Genomic DNA, 19,302 nt, shown 5'->3' on the forward strand with positions numbered 1-19,302 from the left:
TGTTTGATTTTTTTTTCTTTAACCAGAGTCCATCTTCAATTAGGAACTATGAACTTTGAAGAACTTACTGTTCTCCTCCTATGCTGCACAGTATCTGGGTCCATCTGAATGAACACAGTAACTGTGAGTCGTTCGCTGGATGAAGATCCTGGGTGTAGCACTGTCACCCAGGCTGAGGGCTTCTGTGTGACATCCCCCATTGCAGAACACCTCTGGCCCCTTCCCTGCAACTGACAGGGCGAAGAGTGGAACCAGAGGACAGACATGAGCACAAGTGTGTGCGGATATACACACACTAGCACACAGGTACTGCACACAGAGCAGCGGCAGCGTGCGTGGGGGGCCCACGGGGAGGAAGGGACACAGGACTGACTTCTCTCTAAGGAGACTAAAGCAGCCCATCCACTTGAGCAGTTGATTCTTTTATTTGATAAACAGGCCACATTCCCCATTAAAAACAAGGCTTTTAAGTCAGGATTTCTGCTCCAGCTGCTACTAAATTTTTGCGATAGCAGCACATCCCAAATGACAGTCCAGCACTAAATATAGGGTCTTCATGTTTAGAGAGGCGTCAGAGGCATGGAGCTGGAGCAGCTGACAAGGGGGTGAGAGCACCACCCCAGGCTCTGCGACTGGTGGCTTCCACCCCCTCCTCAGCCCTCAGCCTGACTTGGCCAGGTGTCTGGTGATTAAGTTCCTTTTGAGGGATTAAGAACCCATCAGCCCAGGCCCACTTTGAGATCACAGTCTACACAAAAATTCCTAACGAGGTGCTCATTTCTCAAAGATGCTGATAGACAACACAGGGTGGGGTTTGCCTCCTTCTACTTGGAGTATTTTTAGCCTCTTGCTACAAACCCTTGAGGCTGGATGCAGCTCAAGTTTCAGAAGCCATGAGGACTTCAGGACACCATATTCAAAAAGAAGGGAGATGGAAGGATAGCTACATGCTTAACCTAGCAAAACTTGCTCAGGAATTCCAACTATTCTGCTGGAAAGGGTGACCTCTGAGCTGACCCTAACTCTAATGCAGTTCTTTCCACTCTGCTCTGACAAAAAAGACAGGTGGCAGCAGGCAGGGAACCTGGGTGGGAGCAGCGAGAGACCTGCCCATGTGCACTGCTTTGCCTTCTGGCAGGAAAACACAGAGATAGAGTGTGGTATGAGACGGAAGCTCTAACATCACTGTAACTGCCACACACACTTCAGAACTCAAATTGGATACAAGTTCTCTTCCTTGCAAAATCCCTGACAAGAAGGCATTTGTGTAGGTAAATTCCCAAGAAAGCACATTTCCCTGACAATCCTGAGTAATTTCACCTCAGTGATACTGTCTTCTGTCTGCAGGGATTTGTCCTGGCAGATGCTCATTTTATGAAAGATCTGACTGACGCTCGACCAGTGTGGACTTATTGAAGACATCAGTGAGAAATAGTTCTTGGTATCATTAAAACGGATCATTTGTGGCATCTGTAATATATTAAAGTTCTCTGGGCAAAGATCTGATTTACAAAAACTCAACTGTCAATTTGCCAGGAACACAATCATGCCATCAACGGAGCTGCTTATGTTGCCGCAGATCTGCCACTCAAGGTGTAGGGAGGTGCCCCCATCGAATGCTCGCTCTGAGCATGGGCCATTTTCCACCTTCCTTTGCTTCTGGTCACTTTGGAGACTTGGGGAGAAGTACCCTGGGGATGGCTCTGCCCTGGCAGACAAGGACCCTCAGACATTCCCCCCCAATATCCAAACTGAGCACAGGAGCTAAGCCGGCTGCACCTGCCAAATGCACTTCCTCCAGGCAAAGAAAGGGATGTGGGCAGAGTGGCTCGGCTTTGGTGTGTGTTTATTTGTGCAATGTAGTTCCTGTTATACTAGCTCTTCCCATCTTTATAAAAAGGAGCGGGAAAGGAAAAGAAAAAAACCACAAAAGGGCCAATATTAGTAATAAGCAGGGCTCTCAGAAATGCCACCTAACTATAGCTGAGGTGAAAACTGTTAGATGTGACAATGGCAGTGCTCTCTGATCCTCAACCAGAGACCTGATGAACACACTCCACTCGACCGTAAAGGAAAAGAACCAAAACAAAGATGTGCCTGCAGTACTACCCATTTCTCAGCTGCTTTATCTAAAAAGGTAAAATGTAATTAGAACTTTATTTTAAACTCTGCAAATGACAGGCACTCCTCAGTCTACCACAGATGTCGTAAGAAGCTGGCCATTTCCCTGAGGGTCCCACAGTGGCTGGCTGCAAGGCCCCTGCCTAAAAGCAGCCCCTTTCTCAAAGTCAGGCCAACACAGCTCCAGCCCAGTAAAATCAGGGCTAAGCTTCCTAGATCCCAGCTCTCACATCAGACATTTCCTCTGTCTTTGAGGGAATGCACTAGATGAAAGAACAGGAGTTTTCAAGGCATATAAATTCCTCATCCTTAAAAAACTTGAGCAGTTATTTGACCTAATCTTCAACAACTTGAATAAAAATTGCTCTTCTTGAAAAGAAAATACTTGTTACACCCCCAGAAACAGCTCTCCTGGCTCTGGGGTCTGGTCCACAGCCTCAACAATGCCTCCCTAGGCAGGATCTGTCCCGTGACCTTGGGTCTGGGAAGCCAGCACTACTGGAATGCTTTCTGAACTTAACAAGTCAGTAGCTCCTGGCACATTCCTACATTTTCTCCATTCGGCAAAACTCTCTCAGGAGAGCCAGGCCTGCTAGAGCTGAGTGTGGAGACTGAGTGTGGAAACTCGACAGGCTGCCGCCAAACATCATGTAAACATGTGGCCCTCAGTGCCCTGTTTCTATGGAGCTATTGATGAGAGGTTAAAACTGTGAGAAGAAAAATACCTGTAAGAGGTAAAAAACCAAGTCAGGGGAACCAGAATGCTGAAAATGTTACAGATTCTGTTGTAGAACATGCTATGAGTGTCTGGGCATGGATTAAAGATTAAACATGAGGGGGCTGGGGAGACAGCTCAGTGGAATAAGTGCTTGCCTGGCAAGCACAAGGTCCTGAGTTCGATCCCTATACCACCAAAAATAAAAGAAAAAAAGATTAAACATGAACCTCATGCTGCTAAGACTCTTAGAAAAAATAAAAAAAACATACAGTAGCCACTAAACAGGACTTTACATATGATCAAATTCTTAATCATCTATCAACTCATCTATAGTCACTGCAAAGTAACCAAGATTCTTATCACTAAACAGCCACATACTCTACGAAGACTAAATATTTATACAGGTTATTCATGGTACAATAATAATTCATATTAATAGCACAATTCCAGCCACATATCATATCTACCAACCACTTGGCCTTTGCTAAGTGTTGTGTAGAATGTCATGGGTGAATTCTGACATGAACGCAGTGAATGAGATGTCACTGTGATGTCTACCATACCGAGATGGGAGACAGGCTTGCTGCGCAACTGAGCCTGGCCTCTAACTCATGATGCTCTGACACAAGTATTATTCTCATTTCTGTCACAGATGAGGAAAATGAATGGGAAAAATTTAATAAGTTGCCTAAAGTCACATTGCTAGTGAGAGTCTGGTGGCACCTGAGTTCCTAACTCCTACACTGCTGTCTCCAAAAACCACCCAACTCATCAGACCACCATCAACAAGAAAGATTTAGAAAAAGTACTAGAATATGTTTCTGTTTCCCTGAAGAAATATGCTTTCTCCATGGACTGAATGCAAGAACAGCCTGTAAGGACTCTGCTTCCTTCTTACGCTGGCTGCATGGCTAACTAAGGCCAGAACAGTAGGTCAATGTAGGGCCATGCAGGGTGACTACAGCTGTGTATCCTGTCCTACTCCCAGCTCTTGCACGTACTTCCTGGTCACAGATGTCTTAGTTCAAATTCGCCTCTTTGCATCCTTTGAAAACTGTCTGCTATAAATAATGTAAATTCAATTTAAAAACAATTTCCAAAAGCAAAGACGACCTAAATCATATTTCATACAGGATCTGTTCATCTAAAAATCTGTCAGAAGATACAACTTAGAACAGCTGCCACTTCTAAATCGCACTAAGGACGTCCATGTTCCTGCCAGGTCGAGTTGCACAGCAAACTGCTAAAGGCTTGCCTGCTCCTCCTCTCTCCTAACTGGTTTAGCACACACTGGGCACAACACGGCCATGTACGGGGCAGTCAGGAGGAAGGAGGCATGATCACAGAACTGGTGAAAAAAGTTGAGAGTGAGAGAAACAGACAAAGACAGAGACAGAGACAGAGACAGAGACAGAGACAGAGACAGAGACAGAGACAGAGACAGAGACAAACAGCCTGAAGGACACCAAATACAGTTTTCTATGAGATTTTGAAAGAAATAATGCTGACTTTTTTCTGGGAAACACGGAGGAACCATGCAGGACTCAGTGAGTGAGAAGCCCAGCCACAGTGTTTGTAGGTAAAGATGCTCTTGGTTACCAAAACGTAAATGAGTGTAAGTTTTTCTACAGAAGGTGGAAATGGTACTGTTTTGTAAGTGAATGGGAAGGAGCCCCTCACCAGGAAGATGGACTCTATGGGCAGCAGAAATGACCCTGGCAAAGGCATGAGCAGGCATCTAGAAGGTGTCCTGCATTAACTCAATCACGCCTGACCTGCACATTGGTCTTCCACACTCCTGGCACCCCACAGGGCAGGGACACACAGCCCAGCTGACTCCAACTGCTTTCTTGGCAGAGAAGTGGTTTCCTAATGCACACAGGATAGGACAAGCCCCAGAGGTCTGCCAGAGTGTGTGTGTGGGGTGGGGGGTGGGGTGCACATCCAGTCCTCTCAGTTCTCACCCCATCTGCCTCCACCCAGCTGGGTGGCCCCTCCATGCCCACCTAGCAACTTCTAGAGGCAAAGTCTGGTTTCCCTGGCATTGCCCTACAACAGCCACTCTGTCCTGTGATACCTGCTCCTTTTTTCCTTGGGGCTAGGGGCTGGCCATACTGCACATGTGTTCACTGTTGGGCTATACCCTCAGGCCCCAACCCCCCTTCTTTGAAGGTCCTGGGCTATCCCTTTCCCCTGTCCTCCATGGTCCTCAGCTATTTCCATTTTAGATGTTTATGCCAAAAACAATTACAAATTTCTATCTTTCAAGACTGAGAGAGATCTGGATTTCCATACCCATGAATCTTACAGAACCTGTTTTAAACATGCAGTGGTGAAGGGAGGAAGGTCATGACAGGAATTTCTCAAAACCTCTGCCATAGAGATGTTCAGAGCTCCAAAAAGTCTGAGGTCTTAAGCAGACAGTAGCTTTGGCAATAGGGACCAATTACTTAGAATGACTAAACTCCTTTGGAAAGCATTGACCAATTAGAAAACCACTGACTTAGCCCAAAAGACCTGGCACTTCACATGAAGTACCTGAGTGCAGCTCTGACGGGTGGCATGACACCTGCGCCTACAACACACCATGTAGTGACACAGCCCAGCAGCCAGGGCCTGGGCACAGATGAGAGGATCGGGGCCATTCTGGAACCCACAGAATGAGACTGTGCAGTGACACCAAGAAACCAGATTGCTGGGTCCTTAAGAGTGCTGGGCTTCTTCTTGTTCCCCTCCAACAGGTGTGTCCCCCAGGTAACTGTACAAATCGAACATCACCTGCTCTAAAACTGTAAGGCCTGGTTTTCTTCCAATTTACTTGTCCACTCAGTCAGCATAGCATGGACATGACAAGCCTTGGACAGACCAGCACTGCCAGTCAGGGAGACATTTACATTTAAAGCACACGGTCTCCATACCTGGCTACCATGTTGGACAGCATAGACAACTTCGCCTTACTGAAAACTCGCTCAGGAAGCATTAGGTCAGGCAGTCACAGGAGAGGCATGATCAGGTGAGAGTGAGAGACACAGAAGTTTCTGCCCTTATTGAGCCCACAAGTGGGGAAAAACGGTTTCTCATCAAAAAGCAGCATCAAGTCAGTTAGGATAGTGCGTCAGGCACTCCAGAAGGCAGGAGGACTGCAGGTTCAAGTCCAAGCTAGGCAATTTAGAGATTTAGCGACACTGTCTCAAAATAAAAAAACAAAAAGGGCTTAATGATGTAGCTCAGCATGAAGGCCTTGGGCTCAATCCTTAGCACCACCAAAAAAAGGCAGGGGCATCAAAAGCAGCCCTAATGGGGAACCCTGGGAAGGGCACTATAATGCAAGCTGAGGAAAATGGTGAGAAAGCCTTTCCTCAGAAGATGGCACCCAGCCACCTAGGTGTGCAGAGGCTGGGACACAAGGGTTGCAGTTCCCTTACCTCTGAGCAGGAGGGTCTGGCCCGAAGCACCGAGGAAAGGCGCATGAGCCTTGGAGTATGGAAACATAGGCCCTCTGACAATTCCCACAGCATGAGATCACCAGCTAAGCATCCCTGGACATTTCGGTTTAGGCTGCTTCACATCAAACACTGACATGGAAACACTAACCCAGTTTAGTGAGGACTCCATGGCAGCCACTGCTGATGTGTCACGGCTGTGGAATGCCTGAGACAGAGATAACCCAAGCATCTCACAGGCCGCCCAGAAACTAGGGACCTGGTCTGTCTCAGTCTGTGAGGTCTCACAGAGCCGAGGTGCCACAGCCTGAGGGCGACGCAGTTAGCCACAGGCATTCCTCACTTGCTCTGAGCTTTCTTTTGCTGCCTCACCCTCCTCGTGGTTCCCCACACAGGAAACACACAAGGGCATCAAAGGAGCTGCTGGAACCACAGAACTGATGCTGAAGGGCTGGTCTCCAAGCAGCGCGGACCAACAAGCAGTGCAAGGCACCAGCTGCTGGTGAAAAGGAAAGCAGTCCTCGGTGCAGCCTTCTGTTCTCCAAAATCAGTGGAGACTTCTGCAGTTTTTTAAAAGCCATGAGTTTACTGCAACAAACTCTGAGACTAAACACTTCCCATAGTAAATGAATGCCTGCAAAATCTATTATATACTTTCTAGTCTCTTAAACCTAAGATGGGAACCACCCTACTTGAACAACGTGTGAGGGCCACAGTGCTGAGATGCTCAGGGCTCAATGGCTCAGGACGGCCCTGCTCCAACCACCTGCCCCAAAGGGTAGAGAGCCATGGCCTGCCGTCCTCCCTGCCTGTCTACTGTCACCCTTCTGCTGAGAACCCAGAGCTTCTAATCAGCAACAGGCACGAAAGCCCCTATTCTGCAATATGAAAGGCAGGACCTCAGAGAGGGGCCAGCTGCAAGGGTTCAGTGCCCCACCTCTGAGTCCCAGCTAGGGACTGAGTAGAGGCTGGCAGGCAGCTGTGCTGCACACAGCATGGAAGCTCTGGAAAGCACGTGCCTTTGCAGACTGGGAGTGGCACAGAGCCAGGTGGGGAGACTGAACCCCATCAGTCAGCACCTTAAAGCCAAGCTGTTCGTAGTCAAATCTTACTAAACAGATTTGCATGACTTACACAAAGTTCCAGGAGCAATGAGGACTCCATCATGTAGACAAACTTCCCACAGTTTCACTAACCTCCCACACCCAGACCTGAGTCACTCCTGGGATCCTGTTCTCTTTCTAAATTTTTAAAAATCATTCATTCATTCATTCATTCATTCATTCATTCATTCATTCAGTACAGGGTCTTGCTGTGCAGCTTGGACTTGCTATAAACCTTGCTGGGATTACAGGCATGCGCAACCACGTCCAGCACGGCATGAGGTACCAGGGATTGAACCCAGGACCCAGGCCCTTGCACTTGCCAGCCAGGCACTTAAGACCACTGAGCTATCTCCCCAGCCCCTTTTTAAAAAATTTTTTCTTTCAATCTTTGGGATCCTGTTCTTGTGCTACTGCTAACGACAGACCAGGGCCAGTCAGGGTGCTCTGGACACAAAGCTGCACTTTTTCTTCTGAGCACCCAGAAGAAGCACCAAACAAGGCCACAAAGGAATCATCACTTTCAGTTCTAAGGGTCCAATGGCAGTGAGAGCGGGTGCCAGGCAGTACATGCCACACAGGTGGGGAGCGTCACAGCCGCCTGTCCTCTCTCTGAGCCTGGGTCATCCACTCGCATTCCCATGTGTGCAGTCACAGAACACAGACCCCATATGGCCATATCGCAAGCACTGGCCTCACCTGGAAAGTGTGCTACACACTCAAGAAAAGCCTCGTATGTGCTGATGGTCTCACACATAAAAACTTCCTCTGAAAGATTTCAGAGTGCTCCCTTAACAAGCACACCTAGAAAGTGGGAGGCGTTAGGGCACAAAGTGGGGGTCATTTTGAAGGAGCACAGGTAGAAGATATCATAAGAAAACAGAAAGAGAGGCAGGCGCAGTGGTGCATGTCTGTCTTTCCAGCCACAGGGGAAGCTAAGGCAGAAAGATCACCAGTTTGAGCCTAGCCTAGGCAACTTGAGACCTTGTTTCAAAAAGCAAAAATGCTGGGAATGTGGCTCAGTGGTAGAGTGCTTGCATAGCATGTATGATGCCCGAAGTTCCATCTCCACAAGTACCAAAAGAAAAGACTACAGAGCCTAGGAGATAGCTCAGCAGCATAAGAGCCTGCCTGGTAAGTTCAAGATCAAACCTGTGTTTGATCCCCAGTGCCAAAAAAAAGACTATAGGGAGAAGGCCTAGCTGGTTTTACTGACACTGCATTACAGAGAAACTCCACGTCTCCTTGAGCCTGAAAAATAGTGCTTAGCTTACCTGTTCCTAGCTTCAATGCAACACTTTTGAAAGCTTCTCAAACAAAAGCTCTTGACTGATGAAATTCACCTCAATGCCTGCTGCAGCAGGTGCTAACTGCTTCCCAGTCCACAGAGCGGTCTGAAGGCTGTACAGGAGGCTTTGCAAGAGAGGGGCTAAGCTATTCATCTTTTTATGAAGACCAGGTGGACAACTGCCAAGATGAATTCTGCCAATAACCTCCTCACCTGAAGGAGTTAGCATGTCTGATGAGCATACAGCTTGGGCCAGTACCTACATTGTAGGCTGGTGAGACCCTCAAGCAGAAAGCCTAGCCCAGCCTTCTCATCTAAAGAAACTGGGGATATTGCTTACTTAAAAAAAGGATTGGGGCCAGGGAGATGGCTCAGTGCTTCCGTGAGAATAAGTGCTTCTGTGGCAGGCACAAGAGCCTGAGTTCAATCCCTGGTTCCACCAAAAAAAAAAAAAAAAAAAAAAAAGGATTGGTGGGAAGCCTGTAGTTTCTGATGCATATTTTTTTAGCCATTAATTGAGTGACAGGTTCTCAAGAAATAAGAATGCTAAAATTCAAGACTGCTCACCCAGAGGAAAAATACAGGGCTCATACAGAGCCCTTGAAATCTGTCCTTCTGTAGGTTTTTCTTCCAGAAAAAGAAAAAAAAATCATCTTGAACACTAAAGCTCAATATTGCCACCTGAGGCAAGGAAATGATACTCTTACTGTCTTCATGGGCACCAACACCCCGCGACACACTATGTCAGACTCTCCAAACTATTCTGCTACAGTTCTGGGTTTTATCAAGCTGAGAATCAAGCACACATGGTGCTTGCTGGGAACACAGGCGTGTGGCTCCCCCTCATCATGGGTCAGAGTACGAGGCCCAGGCTCCTGTGGGTCTCATCACTGGGGACACTTGGGCAAGGCTGCCTGATATCAGGTGGTCTTCATCGCCCTCTTCAAAAGCAGGTATTATTTGCCCCATTTGAAAAGAAGGCAAAGAAATGTGTCCCAAGAAGTCTGACCAGACAATCTAGGGAGTGCCAACTTGGATTTCTGACTAGCAGCAGAGCAGTGCTCTTGCCTACTTGGCTACAGTACTTCCTGGGGCACAACAGGAAGTGGATGGAACTGCTCTTTATTTAAGGGTGGGAGAGGGCCCTGCAAGAGTGAGTGGTAATGTGTATGTGCTTTTGGCACCACACACAGTGCAGACCATCTGGAGTCAGGGCCCCAGTCAATCCCACAGGAAGCGACGTGATGGCGGCAGTCCTTGAGAGAACCAAAGGGCAGGCTGATACTCCTACCAGGAAAATCTGAAGCCTTTTCTCATAACAGGAAAATATCAAGCCTTTACTAAGTGTGAGTTCACTAATAATCTCTCCACACCACCATCTGGCTTGCTAGAAAATAACTTAGAAGTACTTGGACACAAATATGAGCAGGAGAAATGGAAATCACATATACTATGCACATATACAAAAAAATAGCTGGGAAATGCACCTTAAATACCCCTAGTCATGTCTACTAAAAAAATAACTCATGATTTAAGGTCACAGATTTTTAATACCAATTCAAGCAGAAAGTTTCAAAGCAACATTATGTTCACTAACTGAGCTTTAATTTCTTAAAATATACTCACTTCTGGCTTTCTTCCCACTCTAGTTAAACACATGCATTCCAAACCACTGGAAACAGACTCTACCAACAGCATGCAGTATTTTAGATAGAGCCTCGGAGGCCTGACCTCTGCTCTCATCCTACAAGGCAAGGCAGGCCCAAGCCTCCCTGCTGAACCTCTTTAATACCCCTAATGTTGGGATGGAAGCTCCTGCCTGGCCCATTTTGCATGAGTCACAGGACACTCAGATGGGTTAAGACAAGTGATGACATGGTGAACCAGAACACCTTACTTAAGTACTTCCAGACGACATTCCTCTGAGGCATGGTAACTCCAGTCTAATTCAAATGATTCAAATTTTATATGCTTCTAGCAAAGCTTTACTGCTTGTTTGGAAAGTTCAAAAAGCCTTAAACTTCAAATGCCTTGCAATAGAATAACAATAGGTCTACACGCATCACAAGTCAGTCTTAAGACAATTAGGCCACAATGGGGGCTCAAACACGAAGCACACTGCCCTGGCTACAAGCAGTGAAAGCATAATTACCTGTTTCTCCCCACAACGTGTCAGTGCCATTGACTTCTATTTCATGTTCCTCTTCCATTCCCAGCAAGCACTGGACCACCTGTCAGAAGTGGCAAGGTGATTTAATGAGTTCTCACGGCAATAGGTGCTTATTATATTCCATATATCAAAGGAGAGTGTTGTTTTTTAACCATTATTATCACATGCTGCACTAAGAGATAAAATATAATGAAAACCATTTTCAAGCATAATTCGTATGCTATTCACACTTCCACTTGCAGAAGAATTTAAAAAAAAAAAAAAGTCTCACTGAATTTCAGCCACACTGCTCAGAATTACTAGGTACTCAGAATTCTAATGAATTCCAACCTGACCCAAATATGCCAGCCTACTCAACAAAGGACACAGCAGATCATATAAAGTGCAGTTTCTGCATAAATCACCAGATAATGGGAAATCCACTTTTTACAAGGAAGAAAAATAAGCAAATACATTTTATAAGAAAAAAAGAATTAAAGTATTTCCTAAATGATTTCTGGGCTGGCAGCATTACTCTTTTCCCTTCTGGGCATTTTCCTGCAGGTACAAAGGTACGAAAGCTGGCTCTTTGGGAGCCGGAAGATCTGAGTCCCAACCGCAGTGAGCGTTCACCCTGCTGTGGCTTTCGTGGTACCTGAATAATGGTTTCAAAATACGTCCACTGATTCACTGTGAATGTTCCTTTTAATGTCGAGAGATATGGATGATTGCAGACATGATTACTGATCTTAAAATGGAGTGATTACCCTGAATTGCCAGGATGTACGGCATAGCTGCTACACGCCTAATACATCCGCAGCAGCTCAAGAAGAGCCCAGGAGGAATCAGAGGAAGCGGCGTGGGAATGACGGGCACAGCAGTGAAGAGCAACTGCCTCTAAAGCTGAAGAAGAGGCCAGGGGCGCAGGATACAGGGAGCCTCATGAAGCTAGGAAAAAGATGAGGCATGGCGGCACCCACCTATAATCTCAGCATTCTGAAGGACTGAGGCAGGAAGGTCACAAGTTGGAAGAGGGGGAACGTGAACCGAGGCAAAGATTCTACCTACACATGGTGTACAGTGTTCTTCCAACGGTGATTTTTCACAATCTAGATTCCATCACTCTTAAGGAACAGTGTAGAAAGGAAAAATGTCCACATTTACAATATATGTACTTAACACACATCCTGTGTATTTATGACATGAGTTTTCAGTGTTCAAAATACCAAAAATCAGCCAGCCAGCAGTGATGCTTATGTGTTCCTGCCCCATGTTTAAGTGCCAAATGTCAGGCATCCAGCTTGGCATGCAAATTTAGTTCATGCCATTTTGGGAAAGGAATCTTCCCTAATGCTGGCACCTCTAATTGCTTGAGGATAATACTGAGCGAGAAACACACCAAAGAGCATGAGCAAAATGTTATTAAAATCACGAAGCTTAGACACAGGTCAGGAAATGACAATTAAAGCTTCAAACAGAGGAATACTGACATGTACCAGAAATAAAAGCTCTATTTAACCACTGCATGAAGTTTTCCTTCAGGGAAAGAACTGCAAATGACAGGCATTCTTAAATGCTATCAAAGCATTAAAGATCTATTTTTAAAAATCCTTCATATGCTCAAGAATGACTTCAGAATTGGGATTCCATGTGATTGTTTTTAAAAGATTACAAGGACAAAGAAAAAAAAAAGAATCAAAGGGAAATAAAGATAAGGCAGCAGGGCAGAGGGTAAAAGCAGTTTAGGGGAGGAAGAGACGCAGTAGGAAGAGTACAGAATGGGCACTGAGCAGTTGGGTTCCATGGGATGAGCAGGCCCGGCTGCCCCATCACATTTAGGACTCACTCCTAAGGTATTATGCCAACAGAGGGCATACACATGCAACTGCAGCGGATGGCCAGCTCTTAGAATCCTCATCTTCTGTTCACTCCTCCAGGGTTTCACAGGCATAGATTAGAAGGTGGCAACTGGAGAAAACAGGTGACCTCTGGGCTGCAGCCTCCCTTTCCCAGGAAGGAGCCTGAAGAACACTCACCAAGCTGTGGCCCATGCTAGCTGCTGCTGTTAGTGCCTGCTGCAAGGCGTGGCTCTTCCTCAGGGCTCCAGGCTGTGGAGGGCCTGCTGACCACTCACAGGTCAGCAGGTACTGGAGAATGTTGCCATGTCCCCGCAGCGCGCTGTGGACCAGTGCGCACTGGCCTTTCTTATCCAAGTGGTCCACCTGCAGCGTGAGAGCAGGGAAGGCAAGCGGTGAGTACCCACCCTCCTTTGAAAAGTCAGGTGACCCAAGCACTGTGCAAACCCCACTGGCATCAAGTCCGTATGTACTCCTACTCCTCTTCATAGGCAGCATGGAAGTCTATCTGACTCTCTTCATGGCAATGAGAGCGCTGTTCTAGGCCTTAGGGCCCCTTTCCAGGACCAATGTTCACAAACACCCCCTACCAAATGTCCAGGGGACTGCATGGAGCTCCAGGCTCTCCTGGGAACATATATGAGGACCCAGACCAACAGTGTGACAAAGTCCTGTGCTTTCTAACTGGGTGCCTGCTGTGAAGAAATCATGATTTGGGGGAGAAGAATTCTTTGTTCACTGGGACAGGGGAGCCAAAGAAGACAGGGACGGATCTAGAAACAGCTCTGAATGAAGTCCAGGAAGTCAGACCACCCAGGTGGGCAACGTGGGACGTGTTGGCATGTAAAGTGGCAGGCAACAAAACTGGGGAGGGCAGCCAGCAGGGAAGAGTGTGTGTGTTCTGTACACCAGCTAAAGGGCCAAAGGGTGCCCATAACTCTAATACTTGGGAGGCTGAGGCAGGGGGATTCTGAGTTCAGGGCCAACTTGGGCTACACAGCAAGTCCACAGCTACCCTGAACTAGATAACAGTAGTCTGTCTCAAAACTCTCAAAAGACCCCCCAAACAGCAGGTAGCCCATCTCCCCATCTACACCTAGGGAATACTGGGGCTGGAGAGGCGCCTCGGCCCAGCTACCACGCTTGCACATACTGTGAGCTCAGAACCCTCATCTTCAGGCTCTGTAAGACCCACCAGTATGATGGCTAGATCCCTCCTGCCGAGCTTTCAGTTACCACAGAAGGGGGTCTGCTGGTCCCAGAGGAAGGTGAAAGAGTAAAGCTGAGCTGGGCTGTGGAAACGAAAGCATGTGGCGTTGGGCAGTGAGGCGCCACCACCCCAGCTGAGCCCAATATTCCCCTTCTTCTGTGAGCTGAAGCTCAGACATCTCAAATGTTCAGATGAGAGACTGAGACAGAGAAACAGACCCACAGATAGACAGATGCCCCACAGCTACTACAGCCTGATGTTCTATGTTAGGGGGTTTTTGATCTTTAGATCTTCTAATTAACAGGGTGAAGGATGATTATTAGTGGTTTATCTGTTATTTAACAGACACATCTGTCTTCCAAATGTGCACAGTAAACCTAGAAGGACTTCACTGTGAGCTCGGCACCCTCTCGATGTGTTAACGCGCACAGTTCAGAAGTAACTCTTCTAACATGCAGCTACTTCACATTCGCATGAACAGGCTGACTGAAGGCTCCCACAGCAAGGAGCGCTGTGGGTCACTCTACTTGGTTCCCATCAGCAAAGGAGAGAAACCCGAGTCAGTGAGGACTCAGGAACTTGGCCCGGAGAAGTAGGGAGATGAGTGGCTCAAGCACATGGCTAGGACCCTCTAGACTCGTGTGACTGTTTTAAGAAGACATGAAATAAAACCAGATGAAAAAAAGTGGGTAATAAAAGAAAACACTTATTAAAATCTTTGCAACCCATGGTGATGCCATGTTAAATTCTACAATTAAGATTGAGGTCACTGACACCTGCAGGCTTTGTAAAAGATGGTCCCACGATGCACAGACAACATGAGGCTAGCCTGTGGGCAATAGTTCCACCTACGATACGAAGATGCTTCCCAACCTGAGCTGCGCCCTGGCCATCCTGCACAGCAAGAAAGGCTGTTGCTTACCTTTGCCCCCTTCTTTGTCAGCAGACACACCAGCTTCATGTGGCCGGCAGCTGCTGCGTAGCACAGCGCGGTCATGCCGTTCTCCGACATTCCATCCAGGCAGGCACCATATTCCAGGAGCAGGATGACAACTTCCTCATGGCCAAGGTGAGACTGGACGCAGAGGATGGGGGCATTGTTCAACACTTCGGTCCTGTAGTTCACATTGGCCCCTGCCAAAATCAGGAGACGGCTCACCTGTTGGACAGTATCCCCAACAAGATTAATTTATCACATTCATGTTAGGGTCAATACGTTTGCACAAAAGAGCAGTATCTTTACTTTTTCATATAGTTTTAATCTTAAAGACATCAACCAGGAGAACATATGCTAATGCCCATTTTCACTGATGTGGAAGCAAGACGGCGCAGCCCTGACGGGAAGCTCATGGTCCTCCCCATAACGCAGAAGTAAACTACTCTAGGACCCAGCGGCTGGCATGAGGTATACACCCAAAGTAACTGAAAGCTCATCTCAAAGCGCTTTCTTTGCACCCATCTTCACTGGAGCATCTTTCACAAAGGCCAAGAGGCAGAAGCAACCCCAGTGCCCAACAAGAGACGAACGGTTTAAGAAAATGTGGTACAAACATCTAGTGAAACAATATTCAGTTTTCCAGAGGAAGAAATTTCTAACACATGAAACAACAGAGATGAATATGAGTATCGTAAGTAAGTTAGATGCAAAAATATAAACACTGTATGACCATGATAATTAGTACCTGGCGTGGTCAAAAGCACAGAGACAGAAACTGAAATGGTGGGTTTCAGATCCTGCACAAAGGGGGAAAAATGAGAGCTGTTTAATGCTCAGAATTTTAGTTGTGCAAGATGAAAAGGTCGAGAGATTTAAACAACAATGTAAACATACTTTATTAAACAGTACTTATAATGGTAAATTTCCTTTTATGTATTTTTTATCACAATTAAAAATAAAAATTTAAGCAGGCACAGCCCGCCCCCTCCCCCTCCAATTCAGGAGGTCTTGGTGGTGCATTTTAATGAGTTCCCATGAGATGCAGATGCCGCTGGCTTGGGAATCATACTTGGAAAAAAAATCCTATTCAACCTAAACAAAAATTGAAACTTCACTTTCTGGCAATTAAATAATAATCAGAAGATTAAATAATTAATGAAGAGATCAAGACAAAAGAAAAGACAAATATCCTCTTTTCCTTATATGCTCTATTCCTGAAAGAAAAAGTAGAACTTAAGGAAATGTTCATGCCACCCTGGGACTGTTAGCAACACAATATACTAACTAGAGATTTTTCTATTGCTTTTACTAATTATTACCCCCACCATTCACTAAACACTTTGGATCAAGATATCAGGGAAAACAGTATACCTCCAGATTTCAAAATAAACTCACTGAATATGTGCAAAATTTAGCTATCTCAGTATTTCCTTCAAATCTCCAGGTCACCAGAAACACATGATGCTCCCTCCACACCTACTACTGCCCCGTATATTTCTTCAAACAGTTCCCTTCAGTGGCCCTGACCTGCATCCATCACGTCCTGGCCAAGCCCTTGCAGAACTTCAGGGATGCCCATTAGAGGCTAAAACCATGGAGACTGCATCATTTATTTGGCTGGAGATCATTGACAGCTCCAGAAAGATGACAGGCATATAAAATCCAGGGTATTCCAGTGACATGTGTCCACCATAGTAGCTGACAGAAGAACATTTACAAACTGAAAAGTGCAGAAGACTGATACTACCAGATGGTGAAACTAGGGTGTATGATGACATACTGGCAAGTTGGAATCCAACACATAAACTCTGACATGTCTGGGTCACTGCAGAAGCCTGAACCCCACATTGTAAGACCTGGAACTCTGACTTCTTCTCTGCCCTTCTCTTGAGGTCCATCCCCTGGAGTCTTTCACTGAAGCACCCTAGCCAGGAGGCAAACCCAAAACTGCCTAGCAGGCTCCAGCCTAAGGGCCCCGGCCATCTAGGCCCCCTTCCTTGTAGACACAGATGTCCAAGGATCACTCCTGATGGGCCCCCACTCCAAAGCCAGGACCCCAGGGAGGTGGCCCACGCTGCACAGAATATCCCAACCTGTGCACTAACCAATGTCAGACCCCACACAGCAGGTCCTTCACACCACTAGACCTATCACATACATGTAAGGAAGGACAAGTCACATAAAGTGATGAGAAGGCCTCGTGGAGCCAGAAGCTACCCTGACCATCAGCTCAGCAGGTGAGCACCAATCAGCCTCTCACCTCTGCCACCCATTGCCAACCAGTAGCTGTGCAAGGGAAGGCAGAAAACACAGGGTGGGCAAGAGATCAGGAAAGGTGTTCCTGTCCTATCGCTGACAGTTAACGTGAGGCTCAGATGAACGACCTCGTTCCCTCTGCTGTCAATCTATATAGGTTCACTCTTAAAAATACTGCCAGATTCAAGTAAAAAACAAAAACAAAAACAAAACTATCAAATCATTTTAAAATTCTAAGTGCTAAATAAAGTAAGGGCTTTAAAATTTTTCCCTTTAACCATTAACCTCACGATAAGAATAAGGTTATGCTAAAGAAGTACTTGGAAATTTTACTCTCAAGATCTAGGACGTTAGTCAGAGTGGAGAGTACAGATGATGTACAAGCACAGAGGTCACAGGGGTGGGACAGCATGGGACAGGCATGGACAGTCTCTACAGTCCTTAGATGACTCTGCGGGCCACTTACAGTGTCCCCAACTCACCAACCCCACCCTTTCTTGAGACCCACTGAGTGGTCTGAATTCTCAAACAGTCACTTTAACTCACTGTGTGACTCTCAGAAACAACCTCTCTGTGCTGCCGATGCCTCCTTTAAAAAAAAGGCAGGCCACCACCCCATTCTGCCCAGCAGCTTCTCTCTAAGACAAAGTAGAGAATATATACATTCAGTCCTGCGGTGAAATGCCTTACGAGACTTCACCTGGAAGGTACGTGCTTAAAAGCCGAGCTTTCCTAATGATATCTGTCATCAATTCACGCTTTATCTGCTCCTGAGGAAAACAGGTCTTTTATCGGTACATGGTGCAGGTGTTTCTACCATATAACCTCCCACTAGTTTATGGATCCTCCCTGACCTATGATTCTCAACCCTGCTGTGCCATGAAACCCCTGGGAACATGAAAGTTTCCAGTGCCTGGGCCCCACCCTTGGAGATTCTGACTTAACTGGGACTCCAGTTGCGGCACCTAGAGCTCCCCAGTGAGTCTGCTCAGAGACAGGTCTGTAAACACATCAAGTGACAAATGCACCTGCTGACATGGGTCCATGCACTAGCTGCGTGAAATGGGGAATGCTACCAACCCTAAACCTGTATTCCACCAACAGAAAAATGGAGACAGGAACAGTTTCACTTCGGCCAATGTTGTAAAAATTAAAAATGGATGTGTAAAAAATGTGTGTGTGTATCATTTAGCATAGAACTCAGTACACCAAAGGTGTTAAAAAGTATTAACTGTTACTGTTACATTACGGTTTTGTAGAGTCTTGAGAAGGGACAAAAGCACAGTTCCCTGTTAACCTAAAGATCTGCCCTTTCCTCTCGGGACCATTCACAGCACAGGGTAGCAGGGAGATGTGGCAGGGTGGGGAGCAGACCTGATTCCCCACAACTGTCAACTGCAGCAGGCAGCTCTTCCTCACAACCCCTGCCAGGCCCACCCAGAAATTCCCAGGTGTCTTCAGCAGCCACTGACTCCAGAGATGAGGCAGGACACCTGACCTGGGCACGTAAACTATGCCAGGCATTTTCCCAAGAGCTTCGGCAATGAGGTTTCCAATCAATCCATAAGACACGGCTTTCTGTCCACTCCATTTCACAGGAGAGAAAACTGAGGATCAGAGCAAGTAAAGCAAAGAGGAGCTTAGAGCATAGAACTGGTCACCATCACTGAGCAGTGGTGGCAGAGCAGCTCTAGGCGGGCCATGCTGCCAAAAGGAAAGTGGTAACATGACTCATCCTATACATCTGCCCCAACTATATGGATATTTTCCAACAATCCTCACAAGCTCTCCTGGCCTAACGCCTGGCTGTGGCAGTGTTGTCTATAAAGGTAAGAATAACAAAAGTACAGTGGGTATAGGAAAAGTAAAGTGGGTACAGGCACAGGGAGGTGCTGGCCAGCGTGCGCACAGAGCGAGAGCCGCAGTGTCCTCACCATCTATTCCAGAAGCTCACGCAGGCACAGCTGCTATGAAATGTGCTCTAAATGGGACACGGAAGGTGCCTGGCTCGTCTGTCCCCTGCCAACAGAAGTCAGGCCAAGTGCTGGCTCATTCCTGCCCTCCCTGCCTTCAACTGAGCAAAGAATCACAACCTGGCAGCCAGTCCTGTGAGACACGACAGCAAAAACAAACAGCTGGATGGGAGCCTGGAGGTGCCTGTGGCCAGTGGCAAGGACCCCAGTGGGCCAGTCGGGTGCACACTGGCACAACCCTGACCTGG

The 19,302-nt window shown here is 46.8% G+C and overlaps 1 protein-coding gene across 11 annotated transcripts in view; it reads right to left on the reverse strand.

Moving 5' to 3' along the window:
* The window catches only part of Tanc1 (tetratricopeptide repeat, ankyrin repeat and coiled-coil containing 1), a 242,747-nt gene that overhangs the window by 16,626 nt on the left and 206,819 nt on the right, over positions 1-19,302 (reverse strand). For all 11 annotated transcript variants that reach the window (XM_023713607.1, XM_023713612.1, XM_023713614.1 and 8 more), the window contains 3 exons: positions 14,811-15,047; positions 12,859-13,044; positions 10,826-10,904 (listed from right to left, as the gene is read on the reverse strand). In XM_023713607.1, coding sequence (XP_023569375.1) covers positions 10,826-10,904; positions 12,859-13,044; positions 14,811-15,047 — 502 coding nt within the window. The remainder of the gene's footprint in view (positions 1-10,825; positions 10,905-12,858; positions 13,045-14,810; positions 15,048-19,302) is intronic.

Source organism: Octodon degus, unplaced genomic scaffold (genome assembly GCF_000260255.1).
Source record: "Octodon degus isolate 3935 unplaced genomic scaffold, OctDeg1.0 scaffold00032, whole genome shotgun sequence".
Lineage (NCBI taxonomy): Eukaryota > Metazoa > Chordata > Mammalia > Rodentia > Octodontidae > Octodon > Octodon degus.